The following is a 16,854-nucleotide window of genomic DNA, read 5'->3' on the forward strand; positions in this document are numbered from 1 at the left end:
GGGGCAGCTGTACCTGCGCCCTCGTCCTCATCATCGCTAAAGACCCCCGGCGTGAAGGCCGCCACCGACACATAGCCCTGGGTCTGCTTGCGCACCTCCGGCAGGTAGATGGTCATCTGGCGAGGCTGCAGGTGTAGTAGGCTCGTCTTGTAGATCACTGCACGGAAGGTGGCCGACAGAGCAACGAGATTCACACAGCCCCGCCAAGAGCACACGCACACAGAAACAATGCTGTGCGACAACATGGCAACCCTTCCATACGACAACACTACAACACACGAAAACATAGCAACACACGACCGCACACAAACACAGCAACACTTCCACACAAGAGCACACAAACATAAGGTGGTGGAGTTAGGTCATGAGGCGTTAGGTTGCTGTGTTAGATCATTGCGTTAGGTCATTGCATCAGGCCACTTGGCGTCAGGTTGCATGGTGTTAGACGGTGGCGTTAGATGGTGGCGTAAGGGCCGTGTTGTGTCAGGTCATGTGGTGTCAGACCATGTGGCGCCAGGTCATGTGGTGTAAGGCCGTGTCGTGTTAGGTCATGTGGTGCGAGGTCATGCGGCTTTAGGTCATGTGGTGTCAGGTCGTGTGGCCTTAGGCCATGCGTTGAGGTCGTGCGGCGTGATGCGTGGTTGTGCTTCTCACCGGCGCCCAGGTTGGCCGGAAGGAAGGGGGCGAGCCCCACGATCTTGAACTTGGTTCCCCAGATGTTGGACGTCACTTGAGCCAAGTAGTTGTGCTGCTGGGGACAGCACGTTGCTAAACAACCACCTCACAGCCCTCACTCCCCACCGCTCTTCCCCAGACCCAGAAAGGGTCCTTGTCTACGAGCATCTGGCAGTTCACTCGCATTGGTTAAAGCGAACCTGACTGCTGAGTCAGAGTTTTCTTGAGCTGAACGAATACTGATGACGAAAAAAACCTCCCAAAAGGCCGTGTGGGGGAGAGGCGGTGGCCGTGTGGAGGGGGGGAGGAGAGGTGGTGGCAGTGTCAGGGTGGAGGAGAGGTGGTGGCCGTGTGGGGGTGGGGGAGAGGCGGTGGCCGTGTGGGGGTGGAGGAGAGGCGGTGGCAGTGTCAGGGTGGGAGAGAGGTGGTGGCAGTGTCAGGGTGGGGGAGAGGCAGTGGCCGTGTGGGGGTGGAGGAGAGGCGGTGGCAGTGTCAGGGTGGAGGAGAGGCGGTGGCAGTGTCAGGGTGGGGGAGAGGCGGTGGCCGTGTGGGAGTGGAGGAGAGGCGGTGGCAGTGTCAGGGTGGAGGAGAGGCGGTGGCAGTGTCAGGGTGGGGGAGAGGTGGTGGCCATGTGGGGGTGGAGGAGAGGTGGTGGCAGTGTCAGGGTGGAGGAGAGGCAGTTGCCATATGGGGGGGAGGAGAGGTGGGGGTAGTGATGGGAGGCCACGTCTCACCTGAAGGCCGTCGTCCAGGTAGAGATCACGGCGGCCCAGGCTCGGCGACCCCAGCGAGGGCTTGCGGATGGGAAGGCGCGGGGATTTGGCGCCCTCCTGGCTGCACCGTGTCAGCTTAGGTGAGCGCCGCGACTCCATGTTTATCCTGCGGCCGCGCCACACAGAGCAAGATGGGGACATGGGCTCCGCAATCGGTGTGAGGAGCGTGGGTGAGTAGGAGCAAGGGTGAGGAGCGAGGGTGAGGAGTGAGGGTGCGGGAATTAGGGGCGAGGGTGAGGAGTGAGGGGCGAGGATGAGGAACGAGGAGCGAGGGTGAGGAGCCAGCGGATTAGGGGCAAGGGTGAGGAGCAAAGGGTGAGGTACCTTGGGAGGCGGGGTGAGCGGCTCGCCCGCGAGGTCTTGGGCGACTTGCGAGCGAGGGCCTCCTCGCCCAGCTCAATGTCGCTTGCGTCCGAGCAGTTGCAGCTGTCGAACACGGAGCAGGCAGCACCGCAAACACCCACCTCATCTGCAGCGACACGGCAACACGCGGTTACCGGCGCTGCAAAGCACGGTGACCAGCGCTGCAACGCACAGCAACCGGCATGCGTTCACACAGTAACCAGCGCATGTCATGTGGTTAATTCAGCAGAGACACACTCATGTATGTGTCTGCACTGTGTTTCTGTGTCTCCCTGTCCACGTCCCCGTGCCCACATCGCCCTCCCCGTGTCTCCCCTTCTGTGTCTCCTCTTTTTGCGTCTCCCTCCCTGTGTCTAACTCCCCACGTCTCCCTCCCTGTGGATCCCTGCCCATATCTCTCTCCCCGTATCTCCCTCCACGTGTCTCCCTCCCCACGTCTCCCTGCCCGTGTCTCCCTCCCCGTGTCTCCCTGCCCGTGTCTCCCTGCCCATGTCTCCCTCCCCGTGTCTCCCTCCCCGTGTCTCCCTCCCCGTGTCTGCCTCCCCACGTCTCCCTGCCCGTGTCTCCCTCCCCGTGTCTCCCTCCCCGTGTCTGCCTCCCCACGTCTCCCTGCCAGTGTGTCCCTTCCCGTGTCTGCCTCCCCACGTCTCCCTGCCCATGTGTCCCTACCCGTGTTTCCCTCTCCACGTCTTCCTCCCATGTCTCCCTCCCCACGTCTCCCTGCCCGCGTGTCCCTCCCCGTGTCTGCCTCCCCACACTCAGGGCCCCCTTCCCTCATGTCTCCCTCCCCGTGTCTCCCCTCCGTCCCCCGAGTCTCCCTGCCCGCACCGAGCCGCCCGTCGGTCTTGGGGTCGAGTATGACAAACTCGGGCCGCAGCTTGCTGACGCGTCGGCCCTTGAGGATGGGCACGAGGCCGCCCAGGTGCTCCAGGAAGAGCACGTAGGAGGGTCCACCGCCCTCGGGGTCTTCGTCCACACGGCGGATCGTGCAGTGCAGGCGCTCCTTGCCACCCGGCGGGTAGCTCACAAAGTCACGTAGGTTGCTGGGGTCTGGGATCGGGGGCTGAGATGGCGAAACGCGCCGCTGGATTCAAGTCGTGCCAAGCATGAGGGTGCAACGGCGTTTCTTGAATAGAGCGAGGTTGTTGGGATCCTTGGATGAAACGCCCCTTACAAATGTAAATTATTATTAAGAGCTTGGGGAAAGTGATAGAGATGATGGGTAGAGGTGATTCCGAATGTGGAACAGTGCAAGGGAAGATGCAGAAAGATAATTGATGTGACTTGCAGTGTGGTGAGAGGGTGAGTGAGTGGGTGAGCAGGTGGACAAGTGGTTGTTGAGTGAGTGAGTTAGTGAGTTGGTGAGTGAGTGGGTGAGTCAGGGCATTGTTATGACCTGCATTGTAGTGAGAGAGTGAGTGAGCAGGTGAGTGGGTGAGTGCGAGTGTTGTTGTGACCTGCAGTGTGGTGAGTGGGTGAGTGGGGGTGTTGTTGTGACCTGCAGTGTGGTGAGTGGGTGAGTGAACGGGTGAGTGGAGGTGTTGTTGTGACCTGCAGTGTGGTGAGAGGGTGAGTGAGTGGGTGAGTGGGGGTGTTGCGACCTGCAAAACACTATGGGTGAATGAATCGACGAGTGAAGTTCAGGGGAACGGTAACCATAACGCTAGCGATAGAAGCGTGACGAGGAGGCGACTAACCACTGGTGAGCAAGAGTCTGGAGTGAATCGGCGGCTGCTGGATCATCAATCACCCCGACCGCTCTACGGTGAACTCTACGGAGTGCAGTGAGGCGGGAGCTCGGTGTTCCACCCCTCATGTGGCAACAGTGGCCCAAGTTAGTTCTTTGTACAGCAGTGGTCATCCTTGAGGCTTAAAGGCACATGGCTCCAACGCGTCTACACTGGGCCCACGCTCACCAAGTTGGCAACGTTACTGGCGTGGACGAGAGGGCCGAGCGTCCAGCAGAGGGCGCTAGGCCACCTTCAAGTCTCGGCCAAATGACACTTTCCCTGCATCGTGGCACCATTACAACCCGCACTTGGCAGCGGCTGGCAGGGAGCGCTTGGGTGCCTGGGTGAGCGCTCGGGTGCCTGGATGAGCGCTTGGGTGTCTGGGTGAGCGCTCGGGTGTCTGTGTGAAAGGTGATGGAGCGTTGTCCGTGCCCAATCATTGTCCAGGCTGGCTCACAAACCAGGTAAGGCCCCACTGAGCAAAACGGTTCTTTTCAGAAGTGACCTGGCCACGAAGTGGCTTATCATCACGTGGAAATTTATCGCAGTCAAATACTCTGAACACGTGACGTTGATTCTAAATGTGGAGGGGAAAACCAGAGGACCCAGAGAAAAATCCACACGATCATGAGGAGAGAAAGACAAATATACAGGCGTCAGAATTGGGATTAAACCCACGACCTCCTGCATACCAGACGAGGCAGTTAACATCTCCAAGCCACCGTGGCACTCTGCCCATGTGGCAGCTACACGAGTGTCAATTGGGCTGTTCGTCCCAGCACTCGCCCGCAGCGATGTACAGGCGAGGACCCCGGCGAAGCGCGCCAAAAACACCAGCACTGGGGGGGACAAGGGGGTTGGGGCCGGGTGTGACAATGGCCACCTCCTCGTGCGCCGCACCGGCTTCCATTGCCGCTCGCTCGCAGCGATTGCCCCGCCCCCAAGCGTCCGTTCGGGGGGGATTGCACGGCGCGCAATTACCTTGATGGTGGGCGTGAAGGCGGAGAGCAGGTACCCGGCGAGGCGCGACGGCAGCGCCAACTTGGCGACGGCCTTATCGTCACGCAGGGCGGCCGCCAGCACCTGCTGGCACAGCAGCTGCAGCGTGGCGACGCCCACCTCCACGCGCGCCACCTGCAGCGCCGGCCCCGCCGTCACGAAGAGGCGCGTGTCGCGGTGGCCCCAGCACAGAGACGAAATGGGGTGCTGGGCGCCAGGGACGGGGGGACGAGATGAGACGGAGACGTTTGGGTGAATGGTAATAGAGTACGCGGAGGTGCTGATGCTGTCGTTCCTATGGCGCAGCACGGGCGATCGTCACGCGGAAAGGCGCTGCTGTGCTTCACAGGTACAGCCAGCTGTAGTTTCGCAGTAGGGGAGGGGGCGACGTTGCTGCTACGTGAAGTCCAAATTGAGTAATTTGCAGTACATTTTCAATATCAGGATGTTTGGCCAATACCAGTAACATTGCGTGTGTTTTTAGCTATGGGAGGAAACCCATGCAGAACAGGGGGAGAGAGAACATACAAACGCCACTCACTCACACTGTCACACACCATGCAGAACAGAGGGAGAGAACATAGAAACGCCACAAGATGCCCGAGTCAGGAATTGAACCCAGACAAGGCACGAGCGTTTCTACTGCACTGCGCCTTGCCCACCACCACGCTGCCACCCTGGGCCAGGGTTTGTCATCGATACAGGATTTATATGCATGTATTCAAATAAATATAATGTAGGAATTCATTTATAACATAGATAAGATGACGGTGGTGGTGGTAGGGAGGCACCTGCGTGGCCACGTCCAACGTGTAGATGAGGAACCCAGCCGCATTGTAGAACTTGACGGCGTGGCTCCGTGAGAGCGAGAAGAGCCCCGGCGGCTCGGCGGGGAGCCCCTGGCTGGGCTGCTTCTCCTGCCCGGCCACGGCCAGGATGTCCCCCGCCGAGTTCCACTGCGCCGTCACGTCTACACGCAAGCACACGCGCACACACACGCGCACACACACGCGTGCACGCACACACACACACACACACGCACACACGCGCGCACACACGCGCGCACACACGCGCGCGTGTGGATCCCACCGAAACTCATGGGCCACTTGGCGCACTTAATAGGCACCACGGTGGCCAAGATGTTGACGACCTCGCCTGGTATGCAGGAGGTCGTGGGTTCGATCCAAACCCTGACGCCTCCTGTATATTTGTTTGTATGTTCTCCCCGTGGTCATGTGGATTTTCTCCGGGTCATCCGGTTTTTCCCTCCACATTTAGAATCAACGTGAGTTTAACAGTATTTGGTTGCTTTAAAATGACATACGATAAGCCACTTCCTTGAGCTATCATGGCCAGGTCGCTTCTGAAAAAGCTATACAGCTAAGTGGGCCTTACTTGGTAAAATATAAATAGTTTTAGCAAAGTTTAGTTTTCATGAAGGCCAAAAGGGGGCACGGGAGGGTGGTGTGGCTAGCAACGCACCAGGCCACCTTTTATTTCCACGGTGCTTCTGTCACACCCCAAGGCTCGCAGAAGAAAACCCCGCACAGAGAATGTGCCACACCTTTGAGGGCGGTCTTGACGAGTGTGGGCGTCATGTCGTCATAGTTGTTCATGAGGCCCACGTCACCCGAGCCGAACATGACGGTGAGCAGTGTGCGTGGGCCCTGCAGGGGGGCGCTCCACTCGCCCGATGGCCCGTCTGGTTGGATACGCGGCGAGATGCGGGTGAGACATGGGGGAGACACGGAGAGACACGGTGGACACACGGGGGGACACGTGGCAAGATGCAGCGAGATGCGGAGAGAAGGGAGGAGACAGGGAGACACGGGGAAACATTGCAAAGTCAATACAGGCACAAACAGACCACACAAAGTCATGAGGACACATGGACATGGGGAGAAACAGGAAAACACAGATGTAGTGTGTGCAAGTGTGAGTGTGTCCATGTATGCCCTGTTGGACCCCCTCTTTAAGAAGGGGGACTGCATAGACTGTAACAACGACAGGGGCATCTCCCTCAGTGTGCAGGGAAGGTCCTGGCAAGGAATATTCAACATCGCCTTGCCAGGCATGCTGAGGAGAGGCTTGTGGAGCCCCAATGTGGTTTCAGGCCAGGGAGGTCCTGCACAGATACCATATTTTCTGACCATCTGCTACAGCAGAGGTGCAGGGAATTCCAACAAGACCTGCATCTCTGCTTTATTGATCTCGTCAAGCCCTATAATACCATCAATAGGCCTGGGATCTTGGTTGTTCTTCGTGCTTTCGGAGTCCTGACTCTGCTCACAATCATTAAGGACCTTCATGATGGTGGGCAGGCCCAGGTAAAACTCTGGGGCCGGGAGTCACAGCCATTCCCTGTTCACCTTGGGGTGGGACAGAGATGTCCTCTGGGTTCCACATTATTTAACATATTTTTCGACACATAGTTGGTCAAGCCTTCTGTGGCTGTACCGGAGGAATTTCCATCTGGTACAGATACAATGGGAGGCTGATGCCCGGGTGCAGTCAAGGGATGGCTCCCTATTGGTCAACCATGTTATGTATGCTGATGATCTGGTAATTGCTGCTCACTCAAAGGAGGAGTCAGAGGCACTGCTGATGAATCTGGAGAGTGTCACTAAAGAGGTGACGCCTTATCATCAGCCCCACCAAAAGTAAACTCCTGCCTGGGTATTTTGTGCCATCAAACACTCCACCCCCTCAACTCCCCATTGGTGATCGAGCAGTTGTGGAGAGAGTGGACCATTTTCCATACTGGAGCAGTGTGCTTATGACCAAGCCAGTTTAAATCAGTCAGGCAGCATTATATTTTCATTAGCAGCGTAATGCTGTGTGGAAGCTACCCGATCTGTTGCTCCACACAAAGCTTTGGGTCTTCTTGGCCACGGTCATGCTATACCTTTCTATGCTTGCGAAATGTGGACCCCCGAAATGGAACATCTTTACTGGTTAGAAACATTTAAGCTTGCCTGCCTACGATCTAGCCTAGGTTTAACTAGGCTGCATTGTGTGAGGAGCTCACAAATCCTTGAAAGATCTGGACAAAATCTCATTGGTGAGCTCCTCCAGCAGGCAAGGCTGTGTTATCTTGGTCATGTAGCCGGCATGCCCAGCCACCGCATGCCCAAGCGGCTTCTGTTCAACCGGATATATGGGGCTAAACAGGCGCACCACAGGCAAGATCAACGATGGAGTGATGTGGTACAGAAGGACGTGGAGCTGAGTGGACTTGCCGATGACTGGTACCAGCGGTGTCAAGATCGGCCTCTGTGGAGGAGGCTCGTGAAGGATGCTACTGGGCAGTTGGAGGCAGTCGCCCTCCAACAACAACGGAGGGCGGAGGTGCGACGCTCACAACAACGAGCGGAGCGCCGGGTGGCTAAAGCACAGCAGGTTGGCACAGTAGGGGACACAGGTGGTGCATCAGCCAGTCATCTCAGTCAGTCGACCCGTGGCACCTGAGTTTGCCCGGTGACCTCCTGCCAGCGGGCGTTCGACACTTCACGTGGCCTCAGGGTGCACATAACCTGGCACAAGCGTCGTGGTGACGTCACCGCCACTTAGTGGCGAATGGCGGTTGTTGTTGTGCGTGGTGTACATGCATGAGTGTGTGCGTGCGTGCGTAAGTGTGCACGTCTGTGCATGCGTGTGTGTGAGTGTGCGCGTGAGTGTGCGCGTGAGTGTGCGCGTGTGCGCGTGCCCTGAGCGAGCGTGGTGCCCTCGTCCCCGTCGGACTCGCTCTCGCTTGAGTCCTCCACCAGGAAGTCCGGGCAGTTCCAGGTGAGTGCCTGAACGCTGTCAAACTCGTGCAGCACCACCTGCGCCAACATGCGCCCATGGCAGTCCATGGCAATCACCTGCCCGTCTGACGTCCCAAATAGCACCTGCATGCGCCGCAGCCAACGACAGCACAACGGCAGAGCACACGCTGGAGGTGACGCGCACACGGGACGCGGCACGTGTACACACGATGCAATGCTCGGAGCTGGGTGCTCGGAGGTGGATGCACACCTGTTGGTCGTCGGGGGTCCACACCCCGCACAGGATGTGGCTGTCATCCAGGCTGATCTCCGAGGACCAGTGGCGCTGGCCGCTCACGGAGCCCACGAGCACGAAGCCGTCGCGGTACGAGATGAGCGCCTGCGTGCCGTCGTGACTCCATGTGAAGTCGCTCACCTGGCACCGGCCCAGTGTGCACCACGCACCCCACAAACACCACACGCAGATGTACCACACACAAGGTTGGCCAAAGCACACACACACAGTAAGCACGCCAACAACAGTGACACCAGAAACCCTCTCTCATGCGGTGACCGGTGCTCCGCTCTAAACCCACTGCACTTCCCTCACAGGGGCTAAGAGGCGCCCGCTAGGTGGCTCGTGAGTCAGAGCTCTGAGCCGGTGAGGGCCTGGATTTGATATGGATTTCTGCCATTTGTATGTATATATGTTCAACTTCTTTCGTGCCGTACACAGCCAATTATGCTAATAGGAGGTGCCTGTGATGAAACCCGGGTTCTCAAGCGGAGTGAGCTGACAGTCTTCGCTCCATCATGAATAGCCGCGCAAAGTAACCGCCCATCACGTGACATCTGCAGGGTTTTTTTGTGGCAATGCTTTGCCACACCGTCATGTGACAAAACATTGCTTCCAAAGTGAGCCACGTGCATAGGTGTGTGGATAACACACGTCACTTGACAGGTATCTCGGACGAAGCTCTTGCACAATCCGCTTCTGCGGTCATTCCTTTACGCGCGGGGTGATGAGGCTTGCCCCCATCAACAGTAGAAATTAAATTGAACAGCCTGCGTGTTTCGCATCAGAACCTGCACCGGCGGAGTACCTTATCAGCTGTTATCAGACATTCGAAAAATCCACGGCAGACTATTGTGGCCCAAAATTAACCCCGCCAATCGCAAGCTAACTAAGGTTATGTGAATATTTAATCGGGACAGGATGTTCTTGCGGCATGAATCCCACGCTGTCACCCACGCACCCGCACCAATCGCACGCAGTGCAGCACCCCGTGCTCCCTCTCTGTGGTGGAGTTGGTGTGGGTGGCATGAGTCAAACGTCGCAGATAAGCACTGTTGTTCTTTTCCGCTTATCCTTGGCCTGATGAGAAAAATATGCAGTGGGTTGTACGTTTGTCAATAATGATAAATTTTATTATGAGTAGTAAGTGCCTGCCGAGTCCCAAGACTCTTTTTCAGGAGGGTCCTGCCAAGTTTTCACAGTATGGGGGGGCGATGTCGCTGCTGTATGTAATCCTAATGGGAGTAATGTGCAGGTCATTTTTTCAGCATTGCGATATTTTGGGCAATACCAGTTACGTCACACATGCGCGTTTAGCTATGGGAGGAAACTTAAAGAACCCGGAGCAAACCCATGCAGAACAGGGGGAGTATAACTTACAAACCCAACTCACTCGCACACCCTGCAGTACAGGACGGAGTATAACTTACAAACCCAACTCACTCGCACACCCTGCAGAACAGGGGGAGTATAACTTACAAACCCTGCTCACACTCTTACACACCGTGCAGAACATGGGGAGTATAACTTACAAACCCCACTCACTCACACTCTCTCACACCGTGCAGAACATGGGGAGTATAACTTACAAACCCTACGCACTCACACTCTTACACACCGTGCAGAACAGGGGGAGGAGAACTTACAAACCCCACTCACTCACACTCTCTCACACCGTGCAGAACATGGGGAGTAGAACTTACAAACCCTACTCACACTCTTACACACCGTGCAGAACAGGGGGAGGAGAACTTACAAACCCCACTCACTCACTCTCTCACACTCTGTAGAACATGGGGAGTAGAACTTACAAACCCCACTCACACTCTGTCACACCCTGTAGAACAGGGGGAGTATAACTTACAAACCCTACTCACACTCTTACACACCGTGCAGAACATGGGGAGTAGAACTTACAAACCCTACTCACACTCTCTCACACCGTGCAGAACATGGGGAGTAGAACTTACAAACCCTGCTCATATTCTTAGCTCTTTCGGTAAAGTCACGTTGAAGGGAAACAATAAAATAATAAAATATATATAAAACAATAAAAATTCTCACGACGTTTTGACCATAACACAAACGGTCATCATCAGGTGTGAAAAACCAACTGCAAGAAACATTTGAAAGAAGTGTGGGTTCGCATCTATTTATTTTTGGGCGGTGTTTTTATATTTATAAAAAACCGTTAGCACCACGGGCAGCGATTTGGAAGTTTATTTAGAAGGACGAGTCCATCTATGTTCTGAAAAGAGGAGGGGGGAGACGAAAAATTAATGTATGCTGTCTGAAAGCCACCGTAAGCGTGAACAATCAATTAAGACCTGAAATGGTTTATCAAATCCTTCCAATGATTGCAAAGCCAGAATACATCTTCTCGGTTGAAATTGTCTCTGTGCTTGTATATGTGGATAGCCTCATGAACGAATCTCTCATGGTAGCCAGATGGCTTACAAAGAACCTCTGTCTTGGAGAAGTCAATGTCATGTGAGCCTACTGAATTATAACAATGATCTGCCACGGCCGAGGTGTTGGTCCTACCGTGTTTAAGGTCTGCTTTGTGTTCACGAATACGGTCCGAGACATGGCGTTTGGTTTCTCCAATGTAACTACTACCACAGAGGCAACTTAGTTTGTAGACACCAGGGTACTGTATGTCCGGAATCACATCTTTTACAGACGGAACCAGATCACGGATTTTATGTAATGTGTTGAAACGGACCTGGATCTTGTGTTTATTCAAGATTTTGGAGATCTTTTGTGATCCCCGCAATGTAGGGTAAAGTGATGGTTTTGAAAGGCTCCTCAAGAGGGTTCTTCTTCATAGTTTGAGTGATAGCTTTGCGGATTGTATAGTCGGAGTAACCATTAGCCTGCTCACTCACACTCTTACACACCCTGCAGAACATGGGGAGTATAACTTACAAACCCCACTCACACTCTCACACCCTGCAGAAGATGTGGAGAACTTCCAAACCCTACTCCCTCACATTCTTACACGGTGCAGAACAGGGGGAGGAGAACTTACAAACCCTACGCACTCACACTCTCACACACCGTGCAGAACATTGGGAGGAGAACTTACAAACCCTACTCACTCACACTCTCACACACTGTGCAGAACAGGGGGAGTAGAACATAAAAAACTCCACGCATAGAGGCGCACAAGTTGGGAATCGAACCCAGAGGCTTCTTGCTGCTAGGCGCGAGCGTTACCACCGCTCCGCTAAACCACCCAGCCACCCAAAGAGGAGGGCGGCGGTGGTGACAAGTCTCACACGATGAGGAGCATGGCCAAAATTTACACAAGCCGGAATTCCAGGGTAGGGGAAAGGGGGGTGTCTGTGTTAAAGGCGCACAACACGGCTTCCACCGTGCCCCGCTACTGAATGGAGCCTGACACGCCATCACAGTTTGAGTCGCGTGCCGGCGATCATGTAGAAAAACGTGCCCAGGTCCGAACTTGTTTCATGTGGCTGATAGCAACGTGAAGTCTCAGCAAGAACCACCTTTAGAAAGTTAATATGCATTGGTGGACCAAGCCAATAGCCATTGCCAAAATCCATTGCCAAAAATACTGAACCGTTATATGGCAGCGCAGCAGACGAATGTATCACTCCCGCTGACCTGCAAACGACTGTCATCCAGGGGTATGTATATATGTATGTTGAACTCTTCTTTCACACCATACGTAGCCAACTCTGCTAATCGGAGGTGTGGGTAGCATGAGGAGCTGTGGGGGTCACTCAGGGGTAGCATGAGGAGCTGTGAGGGTCACTCAGGGGTAGCATGAGGAGCTGTGAGGGTCACTCAGGGGTAGCATGAGGAGCTGTGGGGGTCACTCAGGGGTAGCATGAGGAGCTGTGAGGGTCACTCAGGGGTAGCATGAGGAGCTGTGAGGGTCACTCAGGGGTAGCATGAGGAGCTGTGAGGGTCACTCAGGGGTAGCATGAGGAGCTGTGAGGGTCACTCAGGGGTAGCATGAGGAGCTGTGAGGGTCACTCAGGGGTAGCATGAGGAGCTGTGAGGGTCACTCAGGGGTAGCCGAGGGTGCACCTGGGCCCCGCGGTCATTCACGAGCTCGACAGACCAGCGCCCCTCATACAGGATCCACACGAAGATGCCTCCATCCGCGTCGCATGTCGCCAGCTTCTGGTATGGCTCGTTCCAGCGCACAAGCACAACCTGCGCACGCATATGCACGCATGCACACACACAGGTACACACGTATGCACATGTACACATACAAATGCACATGTGTACACGCACAACTGCACATGTGTACATGCACAACAAGGATTTTGAGCTCCTCACTGTTTCTAACCGGCACAGATGTTCAATTAGAGGTCCAAGTTTCGCAAGCATAGAGAAGGGAGGGCATGACTGTGGTTGAGAAGACCCAAAGCTTTGTGTGAAGCTACAGACCATGTAGTTTCCACGCCGCCCAACTGATTCGGAGTGAGACCTCTGCTGTCAAACCGTATCTGGTCGTAAACACACTGCCCAGGAATGGAAAACTCTCCACTCTCTCCCCAACTGCTCCATGACCAACTGGGGAGTTGAGGGGGTGGAGCATTTGATAGCATAAAATACACAGCCAAGTGCTTAGTTTTGGTGGGGCTGATGGTAAGATCCCACTTCTTAGTGGCACACTCCAGGTTGAGCAGCAGCACATGCACACACATGCACGCGCATACATGTACAGACATGCACACACGCACATACATACACACGCACACCACACAAACCATACGCACACTAAGCACACTCAATAGTAAGGGTGTGGGTGCTAGTGAGGCTATTGGTGAAGTTGTGGGTGAGCGCGTTGCGTGGTTGCAGCGTGACTGTGCTAGTGGTCTTGAGTGTGCTGGTGTGGGCGTCTGTGCCGGGTCAAGGTGCTGATGAGGGTGTAGATAAGCGCGCTGTGTGGCTGTGGTTTGGCCGTGAAGGTGCCGGTGAGCGTGCCAGTGAGCACGCCGGTCGACGGCGAGCGTGGTCTCCGCCGCTGCTCACCTCGCTGTTGTGGCCTCGCAGGTTGAAGTTGACGCGCTGCGGGGTGGGACGCTCGCGCCGGCAGTGAGAGCTGCAGAAGGTGACGCCCACCACACCGTGCGCATTGCCCAGCGCGAGCCAGCCTTCCTGGTAGCATCGGCGCCGGCACACGGGCCGCTCTCGCTCGCTGTGCGGCACGCGACCCTTCCATGATGCGCACAGCAGGTTCGAGTCGCTGTAGAGCACTGGGGACTGCTCCAGGGCGGCAAACATGGCTACGAGCGTCGGGGGGGAATGGCAGAGGGAGGAGGAATGGTGGCGGCGGTGTCAGTCGCCGGTGACGGGAAACCGCTGCTCCACCGTGCCCGCCCGCGCGCGGAGAACGGGTCCACGTTTAAAAAAAAAAAAAGAGATGGAACGGCAAATTTAAATGATCCGTGTCAGTCTCATTTGCGCCTTCAGCTCTTTCGGGCGGCAGCGCAGCAGCAATGCTTGCGCCTCGCAACAAGTGGCCTGGGTTAAATTCCCGACTCGGGTACACTTTCTTCGTGGAGTTTGTACGTTCTCTCCCCCTGTTTTCTGCAGGTTCTCCAGTTTCACCCCATCTTACCTATGAACGTAATTTTTTGTCTGTCTGTCCGTCTGTCTTTGGACGCGCACTTGCGAAGGATTTGGCTCGCAAACCGTGGGGTTTACATGTAAAAAAAAGTAGCCGGGTACCACGTCGTATGCCCCGTGGTGAGCCAGCGCTATTCCGTTTTCCCATCCGTAAACTTAAAAGTAGTTAAATTAACAATTTAGTGCAATATTTTTAATACTTAATTATTTCTTACGCCGCTCAGAGCGCGACACAGCACGAATTTTCGCATGCGCGAAACACTGACAGGGGTTGCACCTAGCAATGCACACACGATGGGGAAACATTTTCATTAGCGTAAAAAATTTAAAAAAATACACAAAACGCGGAGGTAAATTCTTCACAGTGTGATGTCCTCTTCTCCCCCCCCACCACCCCAATGTGTGCAGTTATCACTATACAGTCGGTAGATGCTACGACTATAGGCCATATATATGACTGTAGAGCGGGCGGGGGGGATCATGGGTGCGGGGGGGGGGGGTAGCGGCCCAGCCCCCAGCCTGCCAAGGTGCCACCTCGGCCGGCTGGGCAATCTAGGTGAGGCCGGGGGCTCTGCGCGGGACTAGGCCTCACCATGACAATGTTAAGTACTATTTTCTTGCTTCTTTCGCTAAACTCACGTAGATAGAAACCTATTATTTAAATAATCACTTTGCAATTATTACATTTATTGTGTTTGTGTGCAGAAAACTAATATTTATATTTCTTGCTTCTTTCGCTAAACTCACGTACATAGAAACCTATTATTTTAATAATCACCTTGGAAATATTAAAATATTAATGTTTGTGTGCTGACAACTAATATTTCAAAATTTACTTGGTTAATATTAATATATTTATTATTTTATTTAAACCTTTCGTGACTGCAGGGATTCATATTCTTGGTTCTTTCGGTAAAGTCACGTAGAAGGGAAACAATAAAATAAGAAAAATATAAAACAATAAAAATCTCACGACGTTTCGACTGCAACACAAGCAATCATCATCGGGTGTGAAAACCACAGCAAGAAAATTTGAAAAAAGTGGCGGGTTTTTTTAACGTTAGCACCACGGAGAGCGATTTGGCAGTTATTCAGATGGACGAGTCCATCTATGTTCGGAAAATAGGAGGGGGGAAACGAAAATAATGGATGCGGTCTGAAAGCCACCATAAGCGTGAACAATCAATTAAGACCCGAAATGGTTTATCAAATCCTTCCAATGATTGCTAAGCCAGAATCCATCTTCTCGGTTGAAATTGTCTCTGTGTTTGTATATGTGGATAGCCTCATGAACGAATCTCTCATGGTAGCCAGATGGCTTGCAAAGAACCTCTGTCTTGGAGATGTCAATGTCATGTGAACCCACTGAATAATAACAGTGATCTGCCACGGCGGAGGTGTTGGTCCTACCGTGTTTTAGGTCTCCTTTGTGTTCATGAATGGTAGTAGATACATTGGAGAAACCAAACGACATGTCTCGGACCGCATTCGTGAACACAAAGGAGACCTAAAACACGGTAGGACCAACACCTCGGCCGTGGCAGATCACTGTTATAATTCAGTGGGTTCACATGACATTGACTTCTCCAAGACAGAGGTTCTTTGCAAGCCATCTGGCTACCATGAGAGATTCGTTCATGAGGCTATCCACATATACAAACACAGAGACAATTTCAACCGAGAAGATGGATTCTGGCTTAGCAATCATATTTATTATTGTTTATTATTAATTAGTATTGTGTCCAAGTCCTTGTGTACATGTGAGTCCATGTGCGTATCTGCGACGATGTTAGTGCGTGTGTTTCCCCATGTGTGTCAGTCGATGTGTGTATCAGTCGATGTGTGTGTGTGTGTGTGAGTCGATGTGTGTGTGTGGTGTGTGTAGACAACTAACATTTACAAATTATATTAGTAAATGAAAAAATAATAATGTGTCTAAGTCCATGTGTGTGTGTGTGAGTCGATGTGTGTGTGTGGGTCGATGTGTGTGTGTGGGAGTCGATGTGTGTGTGTGAGTCGATGTTGAGTCGATGTGTGTGTGGGTCGATGTGTGTAAGTCCATGTGTGTATGTGTCAGTCCATGTGTGTATGTGTAAGTCCATGTGTGCATAAGTGCATGTGTATGTGTGTCTAAGTCACTGTGTGTGTAAGTCGATGTGTGTGTGCGTTAGTGGATGTGCGTTAGTGGATGTGTGTGTCTAAGTCGATGTGTGTGTGTCAGTCGATGTGTGTGTGTCAGTCGATGTGTATGTGTCAGTCAATGTGTCTGTGCATGAGAGTCGATGTGCGTGAGTCGATATATGTTTGTCCATGTGTGTGTAAGTCCATATGCGTGTGTGTGTTTTGATGTGCGTGTGTGTCGATGTGTATGTGTAAGTCGAAGTGTGTGCGTAAGTCGAAGTGTGTGCGTAAGTCCATGTGTGTGTGCGAGTCGATGTGTGTGTGTGTGATGTGTGTGAGTCAATGTGTGTGTATCAGAGTCCATGTGTTTGTGTGTGTAAGTCGATGTGTGTGTGTCTGAGTCGATGGGTGTGAGTGTGATTACTGATATAGTGTCAGCAGATACTGCTATAGACAGCAGATACTAAAATAAAGTTAATAGTTACTACTGTCAGTTGATACTACTATACAGTCAATAAATTCTACTATAGATTCAGTTG

The 16,854-nt window shown here is 53.5% G+C and overlaps 1 protein-coding gene across 3 annotated transcripts in view; it reads right to left on the reverse strand.

Annotated features, from left to right (window-relative positions):
- TULP4 (TUB like protein 4) overlaps positions 1-16,854 on the reverse strand; it is a 48,890-nt gene that overhangs the window by 14,577 nt on the left and 17,459 nt on the right. For 2 of the 3 annotated variants that reach the window (XR_012947216.1, XM_076074894.1), the window contains exons 2-13: positions 13,598-13,851; positions 12,641-12,769; positions 8,558-8,722; positions 8,247-8,430; positions 6,105-6,242; positions 5,332-5,510; positions 4,523-4,747; positions 2,640-2,874; positions 1,773-1,917; positions 1,410-1,554; positions 655-751; positions 14-157 (exon numbers count right to left, since the gene is read on the reverse strand). Coding sequence is in view for 2 of the 3 variants with exons in the window: in XM_076074894.1 (XP_075931009.1) it covers positions 14-157; positions 655-751; positions 1,410-1,554; positions 1,773-1,917; positions 2,640-2,874; positions 4,523-4,747; positions 5,332-5,510; positions 6,105-6,242; positions 8,247-8,430; positions 8,558-8,722; positions 12,641-12,769; positions 13,598-13,849 (2,038 nt within the window). In the remaining variant the exon portion in view is untranslated. The remainder of the gene's footprint in view (positions 1-13; positions 158-654; positions 752-1,409; positions 1,555-1,772; positions 1,918-2,639; positions 2,875-4,522; positions 4,748-5,331; positions 5,511-6,104; positions 6,243-8,246; positions 8,431-8,557; positions 8,723-12,640; positions 12,770-13,597; positions 13,852-16,854) is intronic. The other variant, XM_076074895.1, reaches the window with a different exon arrangement.

This window comes from Petromyzon marinus, chromosome 51 (genome assembly GCF_048934315.1).
Source record: "Petromyzon marinus isolate PM22_M1 ecotype Great Lakes invasive population chromosome 51, UKy_Petmar_22M1.pri1.0, whole genome shotgun sequence".
In the NCBI taxonomy this organism is placed as follows: domain Eukaryota; kingdom Metazoa; phylum Chordata; class Hyperoartia; order Petromyzontiformes; family Petromyzontidae; genus Petromyzon; species Petromyzon marinus.